Source organism: Apis florea, unplaced genomic scaffold (genome assembly GCF_048593485.1).
Source record: "Apis florea isolate Af1SG1 unplaced genomic scaffold, ASM4859348v1 contig_2350_pilon, whole genome shotgun sequence".
In the NCBI taxonomy this organism is placed as follows: Eukaryota; Metazoa; Arthropoda; class Insecta; order Hymenoptera; family Apidae; genus Apis; species Apis florea.
The window spans coordinates 6,390,207-6,411,208 of NW_028256565.1; the positions used below are offsets into that span (position 1 = coordinate 6,390,207).

Below are 21,002 nucleotides of genomic sequence, written 5' to 3' on the forward strand. Positions count from 1 at the left end.
GGTATTATAAAAAAGAGAATGCCGTTAGATGTGGACTTAAGAAAGAAGAAGGATAAAATAATTCTTGTAAATCCGGTTCGACTAATAACTAATAACGACTAAAATGATATAGGTTATTCGCGTACAAATTTCGATCTTGTTTAAAGAAATAGGAAATAGAGAAGAATTTCAGGAATCGAATTGAAGGGAAATGCCATATCATAGATTTGATTGTCGAACGATTTCTTCGAATTTCCATCCATGTGACTGGTTGCATAATAAGACGGAGGTCTAAACGGATTAAATCAATCTCCCTGTGTTTTTGTTCGCCGATGTAGTAAAACATAAACGGATTCTGAACGGATTGGTAGATGGAGTAAAGAGAGCATACCGAATATCAGAGAAACTGGCAGGCTTTTCTATTAATGTTACTTTTATTGTTAAACTGCCTGGCTGTTGCTTGCATGCTACATTTGAATTTCATTGTTCGTTGCGACACTTGGTTTCTAGGAAGCTTAGCCAATGTTTTGCTTTTCCCTTGTTTTTTTTTTTTCTCTCTCTCACGTCCGAAAATACATCTCTGGGGTGATCACGTGATTTTAATAGCCACCAGTTGCAATTGACCATGTAGCTCTTGAAACGGCTAGTTTCCATTTTCTTTACTCGATCATCCTCTTTTCCTTGTTATTACAACGGTTATTTTGATAATGTGATTTCTCGTTTGTTTTGAAAAATTGTTTCTGTTCAATTGTCACGAGTGGAGAATAATCTATTATTTAAAAATAATAATAATTTAAAATAAAATAATCTATTTTTCTCTTATACGAATAAGTACAAAATCTTAGATAAATCACGCAATATCTAAACATCATTTCAAACAAACTTTTGGAACATTTCTTTTCGTTATTTTGTCGCAGTTTTTAACCGAAGAACGGAAAATTCTCGTTGTTCTGCGGTTGAATAAATTCGACGTCTGTGTCCGTCGTTTTTTTTTTCTCTCTCTCTCTCTTTCTTTCCAATTTGTGGTAGCATCCCACAACGGAAGCATTTTCGTGTGAGGTATCTATATATACAACGGTATACGTACACATTCCCTTAAACGGTGTCGAGTTACTGCTCAGCTTGGAACACAACTTATGTAAGTACGTCAAGAAGTTTCGATCTTCGTGGTATGGTGTGCACACCTCCTCTCCCCTTGTGCGTTATTCGTGCTAAAGTTTCACCTTGTAAAGATAGAAATATTGCGTTCTTTTCCTTTACGTCAAACAAGATCGGAAATCAAGGGAATAGAGAAATAGAATTGTTTTGTAACCAATATTTTATATAATATACTGGTAGATTGATGAAATACTTGAATTACAAATGAATTTTTTTTTTTTTTTTGACAATTTATGCAATTCGTTTCGTTTCCTTTTGAAGACGCGTAATAAGAATAATAAAAGATTATTATTGAAAAATAATAAATAAAATTATAAAAAAGATAATATTATAAATTAATAACATTTCACGATGTTAGAAATTTCATGAAATTTCGAAATACGATTATTTGTCCGATGCCAACTATTTCATTCTAAATTAAGGCATGATTCACAAAGGGTTAAGAGTTTATAAAGAATTTTTAACGATTTGTTGTGATGTTTCGTTTTCTATATTCTCGGTTAAGAGAAAACATAAAACGTAACTTTATCATTTCAAAGATATATTTCATAACTTTCCCGCGCTTCGAAATAAAAGTCTCATTTGTAATGAGTAGTCATCGTATGCCTATCAAAGCTAAAACACTGCTATTTCTACTTAATTGTAATTTATCGTGACAGTTTTTAACCACGGATTTTATTGCATCGGTGTTTTACAGAGATCATAAATTTATAATAAATAACTAAAAATATAGGTAAACAAAGAGAAATGTTAAACAAAGTTTTCATTTAACAGATTATAGATTTAAAAATATAAAAAATATTTTATGATATCAAATGATAATGTCCCATTGTATTGAATTACTGAATAATTATATTTGCGCATGCGCATAATTGACATATATGCGCATGCGCATTGGAAGATTAATAGAATTCACATGTGGATTCTCCAAAATTTACGATTAAACATTTGTCATCGTTCTTCTTATGACATGTTAGATTGTATATAAGATTTGGCATGAAAACATAGAATTTTTGGCAAGCAACGTACAAGCACATTCTTCTGTCCGATTTCTACGTGGAAACAAGCCGATCATTTGGAATAAAGTGCCATTCATTGCAAATTTCGATGCGACTGACACTTAGGGGTCGATAACTCTTTCACTCGAAATTCGTCGGCTATTCGTCTTTCGTTTTGTTATCCATGCGTTGCATTTGCTACATACGTAATTATCACGTCATTAATCTCACTGGATTCGCGGAGGATTCTGTTTTCAATGACATTTTCGAATTAGTATGTTCAATCGGGAAGACAAGCCGAAAATTCTTGCCGATATCAATTGAGATTAATTGTTACACTGGTTACGTCTACTAAATTTTGTCAAATGAGAATGGTTTTAATTGAAACTTGTAAAACAAACTTTTTGTTGTTTAAATAATGAAGTTACAAACACAGTGATTTATATGTATAATGAAAATTTTGTATTCATTGAAATATTATATTTTTATATTTGAAAATTTTATACATTATTAAACAATATTTTATACATTATACATGATTTATAGACAACCGATTGCCTAGAGAATTTTCTGCAAGATAAAAGTCAATAAATTACTGATGTATACTGTGAAAAAAAGGAAAGAATTAATCGTCGTCATAAATCTACAGATAAGTTACTACTAGGTGCCTATCTAGAGTCTTCATCTCTCATACGTGATCGATTTGCATATTTTTTAATAAAATAAAGGACGCTCACTGGGTGTTCCGTCGCGGTATCTTTGGCAAGATTAAATCTGTTTCACGCGATGGAATCGATCAACCGCTCATTGACATGATCATTAACCCCAACCATCTCTCGGGTGTGTGGTACAAAAGTTTCGTTCGAGATTCCGCCTTCAATAATACTCTGTGTCACCCTTAGAAAGAAGTTGAAGAATAGACAGATATATCCGTTCGCTTGAGCAACACCGCTCTTTATAGATCGAAGAAAACTAGTGGCAGGTTCAACATAATCCGGATTAAAGAATTCCAAAACATCGAAAGCGTTTTAACGCTTCATCCCTGTTATTCGAACGAGAACTTCTGAGTTTACCTGTAGCGATGTTATCGCTCTGTCACGTATTCAATGAATTATCGATCAATCAATGGTATTAACTTTAAAATCGAAGTGTGAAATTGTTAACTATAAATTAGATCGGGAAGATAATTCTCCGTTTTATTTTTTTACACTTGTTTTTCTCACATTCGATCAAAACAATTAATTTTCAAATATATCGATATAATAATTCTTCTGATCGCATAACAATTGTCATTAAATATAATATCAAATTTCATTAAATTATTAATAAAATTGTTTAAAAATATTGATAGTAGGTATTGTTTTATACGTAAAAGTAAGTTTGTCACAGTTATTATTTTTTATATGTTATTATTATATCTTTAAAAAAAAGTAGTACAAGTTACAATTCATGGAGGATATTTTTCTTTAAAATTGCGCGATTGGTATATTTGCGAAGAGATAGAGGAAGAGCAGGTAGAAAAAAAAAAGGTGGATGCGTTCAGCTTGATCGTGAAGGAAAAGAGAGGTGAGCCAAAGTTTGTAAACAGAGGTACACGGTAGTGGTGTGTACACGGTAGGCTGCATCCCCATTATTTTAGGCCGAAGAAATTCTTTCCTATCTGCTTATGGAATCAGCTGCCGGTGAAGTCCCTTCTTCTCTCGGCGCTTCTTCCTCAACGTGCTCACCTGCCGAGCAGACTGGATCTAGAGAGAGAGAAACTGTGAGAGAGTAGCGACTTCCCTTTTCTCTGTGTACTTGGGAAAATCTTCTCTCTGCTTGCCGACAAACTGACCAACCGATTTTCAATTTGCTCTCTTCACATCCATGAAATGCTTTTTCATCCGCGGAGAAAAGCTTGCCTTCCTGCCTTTTCGACGGTGTTCAAAGTAATCCTCAAGTATTCATCTTTTGTACTTGAAAGAGCTCTCCTCCTGAGGGATAATAACGTGCCCTTTTAATTCGTGGATAATCTCGTGAAAATTCGAGGCGGAAGTCAAACTTCTGCAATAGAATTTATGATGCCAAATAATTATTACGATTTGTTAGTAGTTATTTACTCGAGAAGAAAGACTTAAGAAAGATTTTATAGTTTACCTTAAAATGATATGTTTTTTTATTACTGGAAATAATGAAATAAAATGTCAATTGTAGGATATAATTTCCTTCCGATATTATTAAATTTCTCCGGCTTCATTGTTAATTGAGCTGTATGATCCACGAGCAAACGTTAACGTCGGTATAAGTTTGTTAGAAATTGTTTCTTCTTTTTCTTCGTTTTTCCAACGTGTCTAATAATATTGTCTCGCGTTTCTAACGCGACGTCGAGCGCAATCGGATCGCATCTCTGACCAGAATAGAAGTCGAAATCTCAGATCTCTTGGCTCGGGTTTTAGTCGGCTTTCCACTGGCCACCTCTCGTGTCTTTTGCTCTTTCTTCTTTAACCCCATCCTTCTCCAACTTAAGACAAAGATATACAGTCTGTCTACGCGTGTCTCATGCAAGACGCCACGCTGACGACCATTGGAAACGTGGCATTACATCTCACGCCCTCGAAATTCCTTGCTATCTTATAACTCGAATAGATGGTAAAAAAAAACACTGTTGGCAATCACATTAACGAGTAAGAAATAGTATGACAATCTTGTCATTGGTTAAAATTATGCACAATAAACTTTAAATAAAGAAAGAGACAACGAAGTCGAACGAGGTTATGTACAGTGAATAACGATATACCTACAAAGACATAGACATTTGGTAGACTATGAATCGTTCGATGTACTTACATTGAAATTAATAACACCCTTCAAATAACCAGATATATTCCATTGTTTGTTATAATCCATTTTATTGCATTACATGCAAGCATCGTCTTCTTTATCGTCGACAATGAGAAAAAGATATTCCAATTGGCGGCCAATGATGGCGAGTGGGTGGCGCTGTCACGCACGACATCTCGCGTGTAATTCGAAAACCGTATGAAATATATTATAAACAAAAGTCGCATCGTCGGTTAGAATCGATGGACCGATCATATCTGTCAGTACGAATCGAACAACATCGTCGTCTTCACGTTCATTTTATTCTTACGGAGATGAAGAAAGAGAGAGAGAGAGAGAGAGAAATAGAGAGAGGTGAGCGGCTATTCGGTTGGATTAGCATAATTCGTAATTTAATTTCCCAATAAATTTCCTATGGTGGTTATTCGCCAGCCGGTCGAAATGAGATGGTATCGGCTTGCGCGATTCCACTAATTCGCGTCTAAGTTTATATCGCTCGGGAGAGAGCAGCACGGGGTCGAGATAGGATCTCCCTACTTTCTCGCCCTCTTTGTCGCACCTCCTTCGTGGACTTTCTCTGTTCAGCCGGTTGAATCTTTTTCTCTCGTGGGCCGCCTCGTAAAATCGGATTATATCGGCTCTGTCGCCCCTGCGTTGTCGCACACTTTATTCGAGCCACCACACGATATCGCCCCCTCGCAAACGAGCGGGGTCAGGGTTCGTGGCGCGCGGTACATGGTAATCACGTTTTTCTTTAATAAATTCACCCCGCCATGACACGGCGATCTTTCTCGATAGAAATAGCGCGCATGCGCTAATACGAATTATTTGATAGGTATTATTGCGTATATTATATATATATTTTTATATTAAATTTTCTTTTTTCTCTTATCCATTGATTTTTTTTTTGTTTATATATTGGTATTTTTCATGTTTTTTTTTTACGTTTGTCATCTGATTAATAATATCTACGTTTTTAACGTCGAAATTGTAGTTGAATTATTAGAGAATTCTATAGGTTAGGGGATAACCTTAAGAACAGGAACCGTTGTTTCTTTCGTAAGATAGAATCTTTTCACGATCCTATCGTGAAATTGTTTCTGGTCGTTTTTGTTTCTAAAAACCAAACGAATCGATCTTGACGCGATTAGGGTGGGAGAACCTTGCTACGGAATTTCAAAGTAAACCTTATTTACGAACTGGTCGATTAATAAAACGTGCCGCGCCTTCGATCATTATCTCAGCGCCGTTTAAAACGGCGAGACCACGCTGATGCCATAAAATCGCGTGGCACGTCTTTTCGCCATTTCAATGTTGTTTTTGGCACCGTGTCACATTTTTAAATCGAGAAAATGATTAAAAATAATAGCAATAAAAATTACCTTCTATTTTTTTTTTTTTTTCGAATCTTTTCATTTCTTCGATCAATTAAAAGTCTCATTTTTCAAAATTCCTTTCTAATTTTAGAATCTTAAAGAATATTATATCTCTAATTATTTTCATAATATTATTTTAATTCTAAATATCCGTGTACGATATATCTCACTTAAACGTCGTTACAGATCAGTAAAAAAATTTCTTAGATTTATTCATTTGTAAAAAATGACTGCCGAGATCATTTTTGCATTCAAAAATATACTTATCAACAGCAAAAGTAAATAACAAATAATAATAACAATAAATTAAAATAGCAGAAAAGGGAAAACTCGTGGATCGAATGAGCGAGTGGGAGATGAGCGCGAAGAGAATGGCTGCGGTTATAGGTGTCGCCGCGAACGAGTCCGCCAAATAAATGTCCCGTGCACGCGATGAGTCACAAATCCTAATGAAAATAATAATGCCCGAAAGGATTCCGTTCTCTGTCGCAGGGAACGCGCGCGGCGTGCAACGCGGATAAATTTACTGCTTGATCTCGGCTCGGATAAGGCATACCTGGGGACACCTCGTCTGGGGTTATAGACCCAGGCATGCAACGGGTGGCACGGAAAGTACCGGTGGAAACAAGCTTGATCCCTTGCTTCGAAACCACGTCGTTCCACGTGTGGGATCCGTGTTGCATCGCGTCTCGTGGAAATAATTCTTGTCGAGGACCAGACTTCCCTGCAACCGGGACTCTCGAACGGCCAATGAGATTTTCACCTGCCGAACGGATTTATCGTTGGTTTCTACGTCTTGGCCGGGACGTAGTCTCGATAGAAGATACGCAGAAGAAATCTCTCGACTGTTTCTTTCCTTTTTTTTTTAGATTCTTCCTATTCCTATCCCGTGATTAGTATGGAATCTTCTATGGTAGGCGTTAATCTCGCGATTCGAAAGATATTTTATTCCCCTCTTATCCTCTACCGATTGATAGATAAGATTTAGAGATTGGATGTTTGCAAAATTTCTGTTTCTCGCTTGGATAATCGGATTAATTTTATTATTTCCAGATTTGATGTATATATAAAAATACGCCAAGACTACGAATCTATGCTATGAAAATTATATTTTTATCACGAGTGTAAATGTTGCGATCCAATTGATTATTCCAAACTTTTCTTCCAATACGTATAAAACATCGAACCGAAAGAATTGAAAGGTAAATACCGCGATAAAAGGGATGGAAGAAACCGGTGTAAAACGGTGCCCGTTATCAGTTCGGTAGCGTGTGCCAACTCGGAGGGACCGGTTCTCGAAAACACCCCGTAGACAAGTGTCGTGGCACTTGCGCGCCTGAGAAGACAGTGCCGTATCGCGGCGGCCACGTCTAAACGACTTGTAAAACAAGCGCTTAACGATTGCTCGTACCTGGATATAGAGAGTGTTGTAGCAGGCGTGACGAAGAGGGAGCCCAATGATGGAGGGAGAGAAAGGTTATGGAGAAAGAAGTCCGGAGCGCGAGAGCCCGATAGGTCCCACGTGCTTCGGCTTCGAGGAGGTCCAGCCTGCTAAATTGAGTTTACGAGACGTCGAGAGTAGTTGGTTCTTCTCTCTCTCTTTTATTACCTTCCTATCCTTCCCTCTCTTTTTCCACCATTCGCTTTATATTTCTATTTGTCCGTCGATTTTACTCGTTTCTCCTCCCTGTTCGTAACGGCTCTTCCACCCTTAATTCACCGGTACCTAGGGAGAAGCGGCGGTACCCTCTTCATCGAACTTTACGCATCGACGCCGGTATTATCTTAACCGACGTTATTTCGCGCAGCCCTTCCGCTTCTCGAGAACACTGCCGATCACTGGCCGGCCCTTTTTGCCTGTATTAGGAACTCGAGGAAGGAGGGTTCGTAGTAGTAGTAGTAGTAGTAGTAGTAGTAGGTTGTTGAAGGAAATGTGTAAAGGAAGTGGGAAGAGAATGTAAATAGATTGGACTCGAATCGACTGGGAATATTAATTGGCGGTGTAACTGGTATGACCGCCAGGTGTGTGGGATATTGTATCTATTAACTAACGAGATGTAGGCACTTTGTTGAATAGATAAAGGAACGGAATCTATAGTAGAGTAGATCGAGAATTGTTGTGGAGATGTAGATTCTTGATATTCAATAATTTAGCGTGTACTTGTGAAACGTATCGAGGGCAATATACAATAGAATTTAGAGACGATTATCACGAAATTGATAAAATTGACAAACTGGACATAATTTATGTTTACATCCATACTCGCGGTAGAAATAAATTTTGTTCGAATTTTAAAATTCTCTAAACGTTCCAATTGTTTGTTTTATTCTCGTTTTCAGTGGGCAACGGGAAGATAAGACTCATGGCGGTGGACTAGGTGATTCGAGCAGCGAGAGTGGGGACGACACGAAGAGGCAAGCGGTGAGCCAGCAACAGCAACAACAGCCATCCTCTTGCGCCGTTCAGCAACAACAGCAGCAGCAACAGATGGTGGATCACCAGCAGACATCGGGCATGTATCAACTTCCTCCTCCGGTCTCGGTCTCCAGTCCTCACTCGTACCACCAAGGCCATGGCTCGACCTTGAGCCATCCTCACACGCCGACGCACCACATGCAGCACCACGATACCGGAAGCGAGAGCGGCGACGACAAACGAAACCTTCATCATCAGTTGCAACACCATCTCCAGGTCGGTGCTCACGGTACTCACGGCTTGGTACATCCCACGGCGACCTTGCCACCACCGCCGCCCAGCTGCGCCCAGCAGAAGAGCCAGTTGGACTATATGCAATATTATGGTCCACAGGTATAGTGAAATGTTTCGTGTGCCCTTCGTTTATTTTCCCCTCCTTCACTTCTTTTTTCTTTCTTTTCTTTTTTTTTTTTTAGCAGGGAAAAGAGGGATTACTCTTATGGCGAAGAAAGATGTTGTGAATTCGAATGGATAAGACTTTCGAGAAGTAATTTAATGATCTGATGTTTTCTTTTCTTTTCTTTTCTTTTCTTTTTTTTTTTTTTCTTCTTTTTTTGTTAACTGAAAATTAATCGAGTTTGATTAAGTGAGTGTGTGCAACTACTGCGTTAAGTTAAGAATCACAGGTGATGTAAGTCAAAATTTGAAGAATTATAAATTATTTTTATACCTATCGATTTATTTAATCGTGATCAAGTAAATATGAAACATTATATGGAATGGATTTACATCACTGTGATTATCAAGATTTAAATACATAAGTGGAAGAGCGTCGGGTAAGCTGGATAATTGCTTGATGTGTTTATGACAAGAAATTTTAACCGTGATTAAACGTGATAATTAATTTGTGGGAATGATTGATAACACCGATTGCGACTTTGACTGTCTTGTCTTGTTAATTCAATTTAACGAAACGTTAACATTGAATGAATGTATTGAGAAAAATTAATCGGAATTAATACTATTCAATGGATGGATCATAAGCTATAGGTCTGTACAGGTAATGATTATTTTATAGATAAACACTAGTTAAATGTGTCTGCTCGACACAAATAATAAAAGTGAAGCGAGAAAAAGAATTTCTTTTTATAAATTCACGTTCGCTCGAATTTAAGAAAAAAGGAAATTTATTAATTCCCGGTGAAAACACGTTTGCACTCCTTTGTTTCAGGATTACCTAATCACACCGACCTCGGCGGATCTGCAAAAATCCCTCCCGCACACAGCCACGTCGATGCAGATGGGTGCTATAGCTCCTTCCATGGGTGGGCTGAGCCCGATGGGTCCGTCGACGATGCTCCCGAACACGATGCAAAGCGTGAACACGATGAACACTATGTCGATGAACGGGATTGGAATGGGCGCGTACCAGGGAATGGGCTCCATGGGGATGTCGACGTCGCACGGTAGTTTTCACAACGGTTTGGTGTTAGGCGACTATCACTCGTTGTGACCCTGGGCTCCGAGCGGTCAGAGCAAGAGAAATCAAGAAAAAACTTAAAGAAAGGAACGAGAAAGGAAGAATACGAAGGAAGGAAGAAACTAGTTCTTTTTCTTTCTTTCTTTTTTTTTTTTTTTTTCTCCCTTTTCTTTTCTTTTCAATCCGCAAGGAATCAAATGACTATGAAACTGTGAGAAATGAGAGAGAAAATCGTATCATTTTCGAGATAGATTCTGGATGGACATTTACTCTGTCCAGCTTTTATACTCGACGAAGAAGAAGTCTGCAAGAAGAGTTAGACAAATTAGGGGGAACGTTTTCTCGCTTTTGTGATCGTACTATTAATAATACTCGATCGAATCTCGACGGACGAATCTCCTCCGTACTCGAGGATTGTAATACTAGGTGTATACATTATTATCGGGCAACATCAGTTACGATTTTTCGTGGCGTCGAGCGGAGATTGGAAACTGGTGAAATCGTGTATCACGGAAGCATCTCGAATATAACGCCGAACGAAATCCTCCCTGAATTTTCTCCCTCGGAAGAGGTTTCTAGGGACGTTTGCGGAACGTTGGAGTTCGGATAAAGAGAAGATTTTTTTTGGGAGATTTTGAAAAAATCCTGGAACCGAAGCGGCCACATCATGCCTCGACTTTTTAATCGCGACTTAACACGACTCGAGACTCGGCCATCATCTTTTTCGAGACGAAGAAAGAAGAAAAAGGAAAGTTCACGTTGTACATGCCCATACACACACACACACACACACACACACAAAAGTATACATAACCGACCACTAATATTGTCCTTCTAATTTTTTAGGAAGGAACGATACATAGTATATATTTTATATATATATATATACATATAATACGTGCGATTAACTACGAATAATAGAGAGAACGAGGAAAATCGAGGCAGCGGGGGAACGCTTCCGGCGTGAAAATAGCAAAAGACATATTAGCATTTTCTTTTTCCTTATTATCCCGTATCGCAATTTGCGACTCGACGCAAGACACAAAGTTCTTGTTATACACTTTTAGATACGCATACGCAACGTCGTATATTACATTACTCTCTTTTTTTCTTTTTCGCGAATCCAACAATCCACCACAATCCTCTATTATACCCATTCTAATCTCGTAGCGTACCGCCCGTACCTAGGTCCCTGAGATGTAAGAGAAAAACACACGCATACGTTATTTACGGTTACCAGTAGTCCCGGCTTAGATGGTACAAGCCTCAGAATCTTGCTGGATCTTGACGAGCATTGACTGTGATTGTGATCTTCAATTCGTTAATTTAATTAATTGGATGATGGCGTTTCATGTGGTTCTTTAGAAAAAAAAAAAAAAAAGCGATTCACAAAAGGTATTTCTTTAAAATATGTTTTATCGAATAATTTTTTCGTTGAACGAATATTTTAAATTATCTTCCATGTTACACCAGAAATATTTTGTTGCAGAAGATTAAACATAAAACGATCTTTGATAAATACTGCCGCCAAATGAAACGTATCGCTCAAGTTCTAAAATATAACTTCTCCGCAGAAAAAGAAAAGGAAAAAGTGATTCGTTAACATTCATTTTTCTAATAAACTAACAAAAATGTACCGTATAACGCATCAATTGTTTCTTTCGTTAGCAAAAGAAGGAAAAAAAAAAAAAAGAGAAACATGATCGAAGTCGATGATCCTCGAAACACCGATTACTCCCTTCCCCGTGGAAGGAGATGTTGTTTCAAAGACAACGCAACATCACCGTGCGGACAAGATCTTCAAGGACGATCCCCGAGGCGTGTACGGATCTCAGCCACCCGCTAATTAATTAATCGTCGCTATAACGAATCACACACGCTCTTCACCACACCGATCCTCTCACACCGTACGCTTCTGTGTTTGTCCTGTGTACATATGTAGATAATATACACACTTATACCTTCACTTATACACACATAACACGTACAAAAGTTTACGCGTAAACTTACACGTAAGTCATGTAACACGCACACACACAATTATCACACCACACACACACACACACACGCATTCGAGAGAAGATTAAGTTAATCTCGTCCACACTAGGCGAGTACCGGGTGTTTTCGCGAATCAGGTTCAAAGTCACGATTCAATTTCTGATACGCGATTATGCGAGAAGCCTGTCTTTATTTATGGCTCGTACCAAACGTCTCGTTTCTATCGATTCGCTGTTGGTTCGTGTACAACGGTGTTCAACAGCCTCGTACGTAACGCGCGATCATCTACTATCCGCTGTGACAGAGAGAAGACAGAGAATAAGGGAGCAATTAAACGTTGGTTGGTTGGTTGGTTACTTTTACTCTCGTAAAGGTATCTCTTCATTAGGCCAGTGAAAAATGATTATTTTAATTGGTACACGGCTGTTTATAGATAGGGTAGATGCGTGTACTTACTTGGTGCAAATCCAAACGGTATGCAAATTGGCGTGACCAAGGCAGCGCGAGCGGTAGGCGGAGCAGCTGTTTCCTGCCAGCCAATTGCCGAGTGCCAATCTTTTCATCGCAAATAGAATCAGCAACACCTTTTCGCTCTTCTCTGCCTCTCCCCTTTGCATCTTTCCTCCTCTCTTCCGCTCGTGTGCTACCTTGTGCAAGTTATGAATCGTATCGTTGACAGAAATTAGTACGAGTTTCTGGATAACGACAATTGGACAGTGGTTTAATTGGGATCGTTAAATCGGTCGAACGAGGTAAATTAGAACGTTTCCAAGATGTTTGCCACAAGTTGAGGTATCAATTATTTCCGGTGAGGATTAGATTAGGTTAGGGGTATACTCTGTCATCGATGAATTTGTCTTGTTTAAAGTGAATTGCGACACGCGTGTCTCTTTTTCGTCGTCTACCTCGTGCTACCTTGTGTGTTACGAATCGTATCGTTGACAGAAATTAATAACGAGTTATTTCTGGACGCACAACTTGAGCATTTTAATTGGAATTCTTAAATCGAATGGTAGAAAAGTTTCCAGACAAGTTTCAATTTTGTAAAAATTATCGAAACGTCGAATGTTTCCGGTGAATTTTATTATATCGTTAGGATTATTTTTTTATGAATATTTATTTTGTGTAAAATAAATTAGTTAGAGAGATGGTGGAGAGAATACGGTGATAAGAACTGTGATTTGTTAAAATTCAGGGTGAAGTTCAATTCGGAAATTTCGGATTTGTCAAAAAGAGATAATTTTATTTTTTTAACAAATTTTTAACAATTTCCAATTTGTTAAATTTTAACTATTGGTAAACGATGAATTTTAAATACTGATGAATAAGAATATTTATTTATTTTATTATATTCTGGAAGCATGCATAAATTAAAGAAAAATGGGAAATGCATGTCAAATCTTTGTCGGATCTCGTTTATTTTACAACTAATCCAACCAAAGAAAACCATATTTTCTGAATACAATTTTTAAGAACTACATTGAAAGGAAGTAGTATACTTGTTAAATTCTTTTATTTTTATATTCCAAATCGGTCCATAATCCAAGTTATTTCAATTCTTGGATCTTTTAAACTCTTGAACTATCGCTGTACACGAAAAACCAGCCTAATATATATATATATATATATCAATATAATATATATAATCAAACGAGAAAAATAAGAGCCTTCAGATTTTGCTTTTTCTTTAAAAAGAAACACCCGGTATAAGATAAAAAAAAAACACTGTCGTAGCGTAAGTTAGACCGTAACTTATCATTTATTCGCAGTTCGCAATCTGTACATAAGAGAAAAAGAAGAGCGAAAACTTCAAGTGCGAGAAACAAAAGTAAGAAAAGAGAGAGAAGAGAGAGAGAGAGAGAGAGAGAGAGAATGTGATAGAGCATAAAAGATAAGGAATGATTGTGATACGAGTGAAAAAGATGCTTGGCAAAAGAATTGAGAAAGGAGTCTCTGTAGTCGGAACGAAAAATGGAAAAATGAAGCGAGAATGAGTTATAATCGTGGAAGTGACAAAGTTTACACACACACACACACACACACACACACACACCACGGGGAAGAAGAGAATGAGAAATAAAAGTGAGAGTTTTATCGGTTCTCTATTTAAGGGACATCTCTCGCGCAGATGTTTGGGAATGTATTATCTATCCCGTTGGCTGCAACATTGCCTTGTAAGATTCTTATCTAGGATGATGATCAGGGGAAAGGATTTTCCCCTTTTAGAAAGAAGTCGTCGGGACGAAACAGGGTAAGAGAAAGAGTGGAGAGACAGAAAGAGGGAAGACTTTGAACGAGGGAAAGAAAAAGAGTGAAAGAGGCGCTTTTTTTTTTTTTTTTTTAAGTATCGTATCATTGATAATCATTTGCTCTTTTTTTTTTTTTTATCGATACTTTAAAATTTGTTCAGATTTAATTGATTAACAGTACCAAATATTCGCGCCACCCGATATATACGAGAACATCGCGACTGGTAGAGAATCCTAATTCTTCTTCTCTGATGTTACTTTTTTTTTTTTTTTCTTTTTACTTTTTACTTTTTTATTTTTTAATCAAATCTATCGAATCTATAATGAAATTGTTATTATTATTTTTATTTTTTTATTATTTTTCATTGAATTTCTGTCAATATTGTACAATTAGAAATTCAATATTGTACTAAATTAATTTTTGATTGGACGAAACTTCAATTTCACTTTAATTTTAATAATTACTACTGTATAGTGTATCCCATATATTATATTAAGAGTTTTAATCATGTTTCGTACACACGTTTTATTTTCATTTTATTTACAGATTCAAGCATAAGTGAATTCTTCACAATTACGAAGGATAATATATAAAGTTAGATGTAAACTTAAGATGATCAAGAATCAATTTAATTTTTTATTTTCGCACAAAGTGGAATGAATATCAGAACAAGCCTGTCGCTCTGTTCCTCGATTATATCGACATCCGTTCTCTTTTCGAGATTTCTATAGTCCGAGCCGACGAGCCGAACCGTGTTTTCGATTCACGCACAATCTACGCTTTGTACACGATATACACGCGCCGTATACACTCATCGTCGTTCGGGATGCACACACCACTCGCGATACATTCCGAAAATGCACACAAGCGCGGATTTCAACCGAAAGATTTCTTCTCTTTTTCTCTTTTTTTTTTCTTTTTTTTTTCTTTTTTTTTTTTTTTTTTATCTTCCGGGGAAACCGTTTCCGTTCGAGGGAACGTTTGTTTGAAAACGCTGTGAACGAACAAGCGGCACCTTTTATATTCGATCGATCATGGCTTTTATTATAAATTTCGATCAAATTTCTAATCGATATATATATATATATATATTTTTTTTTTACCTTCGATCAAGAATTTTAACGATGTTACAATGATTATATAATATTTTTTATTACGAGACACTTTTTATTTGCACGAATCATGAAATTTGTAATTTGAAGAGAAAGTAATGAATGAATTTTTTTTTTTTTTCTCGTTTTTAATCTTTCTCAATTTTTCTTTTCTTTTTTTTTTTTTTTTTTTTTTTTGTTTCAATTAATTTCATTTTAAAAAATATATAGCGGTTAAAATTATATTTGCACGTCCATCCTTAGCTATTTTTTCATCGGATTTCATTTTCGTATCATCATCAAATTTTTATCGTTACACGAGACCGCTGTTAAATAAATATAATATGCATTTGGATTTATTTATGATTAACGTACAATGCTCTATAATGAATAGATCGGTGTGCAGATACTTTTTTTTTGTAACCACTTTATGTACATCGTAAACTCGAAACGTATGATCATTCATTTATCACGTTCGTTTCGACGTTCACAGAGTTGGCTCTTTTAACTTTTAGAGACGTTTTGTCACTTTACCGGGCCAAGGCTGCCGATGAATCTCCCGCGGATATAATTAGATAAGAATCGCTTGTCGCGCGGATCATCTGCTCCTGGGCGTCATCTTGGCCTTTAAACGAAAAAGAAAATCTTTTAAAATCGCTGATATTTCACCTATAATAATTATATATAAATTCGTCCATAAATCGGTCCATGAAGAAAAAAAAGAGAGAGAGAGAGAAAAAAAAATGAAAGGAACAAAGCGCCACAAATTAAAACCAATCATTAGATTCAATTTTAGAAATGATCGCAAACTTAAAACTTGCCAAACATCGAAAAAAGTATTTATATAACAATATCGTCGAATCGAAATAATGTATAAATTTCAAAACATATTTCAAAGTTTTCTTCCTCGACTCGTATTGGTCACTTGGGCCAAATCTTAGCACAAATCTAAATAGATCCATAATTTACAAAAGGATAACTTTTGTTAGCGTACAGGAAGAAGAAGAAGAATACACGCGTAGAAGAGATATTGTACCGGTTTTTCGATAAAATGTTTTATGACGCAAGGACGATTATTAATAACCGACAGTTCTTCCCAGAAGTTCTCATTCGTGTATTTTAGCGGACAAGTTTAACGTTGCACAACTAACTAAGACAAATTGCTAAGAATGCGAGTATGTGCGAGAGAGAGAGAGAGAGACGGATGAGAAAATCTAGAGAAAAATGTGAGAAAAAATATTGTAACGAACGAACGAAAGAGAGAGAAAGAGAGAGAGAGAATGATTTTGTGTAGGTAATGCGTGAATGAGAATGAAATCAGAAAGGTACGAATAGATTAAGTAAAAAGAGATCACACGATGTACGATCGAACTGTAATCGCGAAGTTGATGTTATTTAAAATAATAAAAGGAAAATATTATGTATATATATATGTGTGTATATATATATATAGTATATGTATATGTATATATATATATATATATACACAACATGTGGGTAATTTCCTTTACATGATGTATTATCCTGTAAACATTTCTGCGCTAATTAAATGTTAAATTAAATTCGTTACTGAGAGCAATGATTTATTTTTTTCAGATACATATCGTGTAAAGATTTGTTATCGAATTCTTCTCTTACTATGCTATACTATGGTTTAATTTATAACAGATACTGAATCGTAAAAGACAAATATATTTAAGAGTACAAAAAAGAAGCATATCGTGAGTCATCTATTTTTTCTAATGTTAGAGAAGATTTTTCTCAAGTTTGTTAAAATTTAAAAAAAAAAAAAGAAAAAAAAAATATAAAAAATTTGAGGAAACACAATCAAACATAATTTTTCTTCTAAAAACGTGAACAAGAAAGAAGAACAGGGAAAACCTCACCTTCCTGAGAAAGTTTCCAAGGAAGAAGAAAGAGGAAAGCGTGCAACTACCTGCAAACAGCTTCGTCGAAAAGATCGTTGAACGATACGTAGTAATTACTTCAAAACGAGCACCGGTCCAGTTCTATTAACAATATCGGCGATCGTCGATGGCAGATAAGAGCGGTCTGCTCTTTGTATCGATATTGTTACGTTCGATCGCGTAACATTGTCCGATGGGGCGATCTTCGTCTATCTTGAAGATCGCCGTCGATCCTGAAAAAAGAGCATCTGGCCGTGTGCTTCCACGTGACCCCAATTTCTTTGTGCCCCGTTACACATCTCCTCTCTGTCGTATCCGGAGATCGAGATTCTGAGAATCTGACAAGATTGACATTGCAAACAAAGGTGAAAAAGTATAAATCTCTTTGGAAAATAGAAGGTACATTATTTTTGTTCATATACATTTTATAATAGATTATTATTTATTTATTTATTTTTTTTTTATAGCCAATGCGTCACACTCTTTACTACTCTTTTTGCATCAGGAAATAATCGCTTCACTTTTTTTTTTTTTTAATTTAATTCAATATTAAACACAAAATAATTCATAGCGAAGAATGGAAGTACAAAGAAGTGTGAAGCTTATCAACTCGACACCTTCCATCCACGATTGAAATCTCTTCAATATATTTTTATCATTTTTTCTTTTCTCTCTCTCTCTCTCTCTCTCTCTCTCCTCAGGATAATTTCTTCCTAAATCGCGTTTAGCTTTCAGAATTCGTCAAGATGGTTTTTAAGAGGTTCTAAAAAGCATCGAAAGATCCTTTAATCGGCTCCCTGGGACTGGGCACGCTCTCGAGCATTCTCTCCCCGATTTCAGCCGCCTCGCCTCCCTCTTCCTCGACGACTGGTCTTTTCTTCGATCCGTCAGCGGGGCGGAATAAGAGCAGTCGACGCATGCTCATCGGCCTGTTATAATTTCGGTTCTATTAGCCTCGTAGTGGGACCCCATAAGCCCCGAAGGGATTTCAAGAGATCGTAAAGTTAAGCCCACGGACCCCACAGAGGTATATATACCATCATAGTGCCTCTTCTCGGCTCTCTGTATGAGTGTCTGTTATATACGTGTTTACGTGTGTACGTACATATGTGGACATGTGGTTTCTATACATAGAATCTATCAGTGGTACTCAGCAGCAAGGTTTTAAGATGGATAGATTACTTGGTGACGCGTGCACGATTGCACAAGGATAATTTGATAATTATAAGTTGTAGAGGGGTTGTTGGTTGGTGAGGGAAACATCAACATTGGGATTGGGAATTGGGGCAGAAGATAAAAGTGTGAAAAGTATTTATTATGATGGTATTTCGACACTGGTATTTATTATAATTGTATTGGATGATAACGTTGGATGATGATTAATTATAACATGATTATTTATTTATTGAAGAAAGTATTTTAAGGAAAATCTCGTGTATTATTTTTTATTGTGCGCCAGTAAACGTTTAATTAACATTGAAAATATTAATCCAATTACATTCAATGTTATTGATTTAAAAAAATAATAGGAATAATGATGGTTAATCGATAAACAAAAATCCTGGCAAGTTAAAGAGGTATTACTATAGTTTATAAAATAATTATTTTATCATCAGTGATGTAAATATCAATAGAATGTCAAAATTGTTGTATTTCTTCTAATCGTTCAAAATGAAATGAAAGATAATGAAAAAAGGCGAAAAATATTTTATACTTTGTGAGTATCACTGGTTTATGAAGAGGCAAAGGTTCGTGAGCTTTATAAAAAGCAAAACTGTCTGTGAAGAGGGTCCGTTCAGGAGTACAACGTCAAGTAGCATCTTGACACGGGAGTTCACAATGGCTACTTGTTAGCTCGACACGTCAACAGAGAAAGGGAAACGACACCAACGGGACCCGATTCACCTTTTCAAACGATCAAATACACTTGTCCCGAGTACGCTTTTTTCAACATCTTTTAAAAGTTACTTCATCAAAATTCTCTAAAGTATGGAAAAAAAATAAGGAAGTTGATATAATTGGAAATAAGGAAGTCGTCACTCTTTCTACGTTAAATGCAGACAAGATCTTATTTATTTATCATACGTGAAATTTTACAATACAGTTTCACAAAAATCACAATTAACAATTTTCAGAAAAGAATAGACAAATTAAAATTTGTCAAAAACACGTTTTGTTAAAAATTCCTCCATTTTTTTCTCGTGAACACAAAATTCATTGTTAAAAATGAAAAATAGACGAAAGACAATAGGCAGGTGCTTTAAACGCCCTATTATTATTATTTGTCTGCAGAAAATTGTGAAGAAATTTCGGAAGAGGATCTTTATACACGTGTAAATGGCGAACGCCGGTGGTGGAAGCGGATAATAAGTTTGACGGCGTTACAATGCAGTCATTACGCGCCGATAATGATGGCGCATTCAAGCACGAACGAAGGTGAATCGCAATGCACCACCGGCCCCTATACGTTGCATCTGGCCGCTAACAATAGCTTGTGAACGTTGCGCCACCCTGCGAATCGTTATGCGGAAATTAACGATGCCTGTTCGTGGTGCTCCTCGAAATTACACATTGACAGGAGATCGCCTCTAATGTTTGTTCAAATCGATGAAAATATCACGTGTTTGCAACGTTATCCCTTTTAAATTATAAATCGGAATATTTAAGTGTGCAGAATTTGAAAAGATTCTATACTTATACTATAAATAATTAGAAAGCAAAAGAGAAGAAATTTGACAATGAATTAAAATAAAAAAGATTGATAGAGAAGTTTATCCTGAAAAAATTTTAATCTGTATTCTTATCAGACATGACACAGAACTTATCTTGATCACTTATAAAATAATTACATGTATCTGTATTAATTTATAATTTTTCTACAATAATTTACAACAAATCCCTCGTCGAACATTTAGATACGTATACTCTCGTAAACTAAATTTACAATTTAAAATAACATAAAATAGCAAGAGCAGGGAACGTTCCTTAAATCTTTAATCTTAAATCTCAATAAATAAATCACGGAATATAGGATCATCCTAGGTGGCAATCGAAAACGCGTCGATCAGATCCCATTGATATTCCACGGACGTTATCCGGATCAGGAGGCGGCGAACGCGTTAGATCGGCGTTTAACCAGGGCATCGGTGTAAATTACGAGACACGACGAGAGTCGTCCCGGTCGGCACGGTGTTGCTTAGACGAACGCACCGCTTTTCGAGGTGGGAGAACGATTTCGAAGGGGGGAATATTTATGGGCAGACCGGCTGAAATTAATTTATGCAGCCGCATAGGCTGCCACGTAATTTATTCGCGGTGCTTGCGACGATCAGTCACTCTCTTCACTGGCTTTTGTGTGTAAGAAAATCCTTGCCCATTAGAAACGATCACGAACAACCTTCCTCCACCTATACATACACGTATACGTACGCTCCTCCCACCCCTTGTGTATGATACTTCTTGTTTCATCAACGAGTGCTCGATAACGGTTAGTGCGTAAATCTTCACAAAGATCAAGTATTGGATATTG

General features: G+C 36.5%; 1 protein-coding gene and 1 long non-coding RNA gene across 7 annotated transcripts in view; one reads left to right on the top strand and one right to left on the bottom strand.

The window, feature by feature from the left end:
- Positions 1-21,002, top strand: part of so (SIX homeobox 1 protein sine oculis) — a 49,645-nt gene that overhangs the window by 20,869 nt on the left and 7,774 nt on the right. Inside the window, exons 4-6 of one of the 6 annotated variants that reach the window (XR_015291152.1) lie at positions 8,672-9,140; positions 9,979-14,053; positions 14,337-17,141. Coding sequence is in view for 3 of the 6 variants with exons in the window: in XM_012490259.3 (XP_012345713.1) it covers positions 8,672-9,140; positions 9,979-10,260 (751 nt within the window). In the remaining 3 variants the exon portion in view is untranslated. Of the gene's footprint in view, positions 1-8,671; positions 9,141-9,223; positions 9,295-9,978; positions 17,142-21,002 lie in introns of those variants that run through there. The other 5 variants (XR_015291151.1, XM_086904885.1, XR_015291153.1 and 2 more) reach the window with 5 other exon arrangements.
- Positions 3,528-5,109, bottom strand: LOC147658149 (uncharacterized). The gene is made up of 3 exons (XR_015291154.1): positions 4,962-5,109; positions 4,272-4,776; positions 3,528-4,178 (listed from the first exon to the last, which is right to left on the bottom strand). It is a non-coding gene; the product is annotated as an uncharacterized LOC147658149 (long non-coding RNA).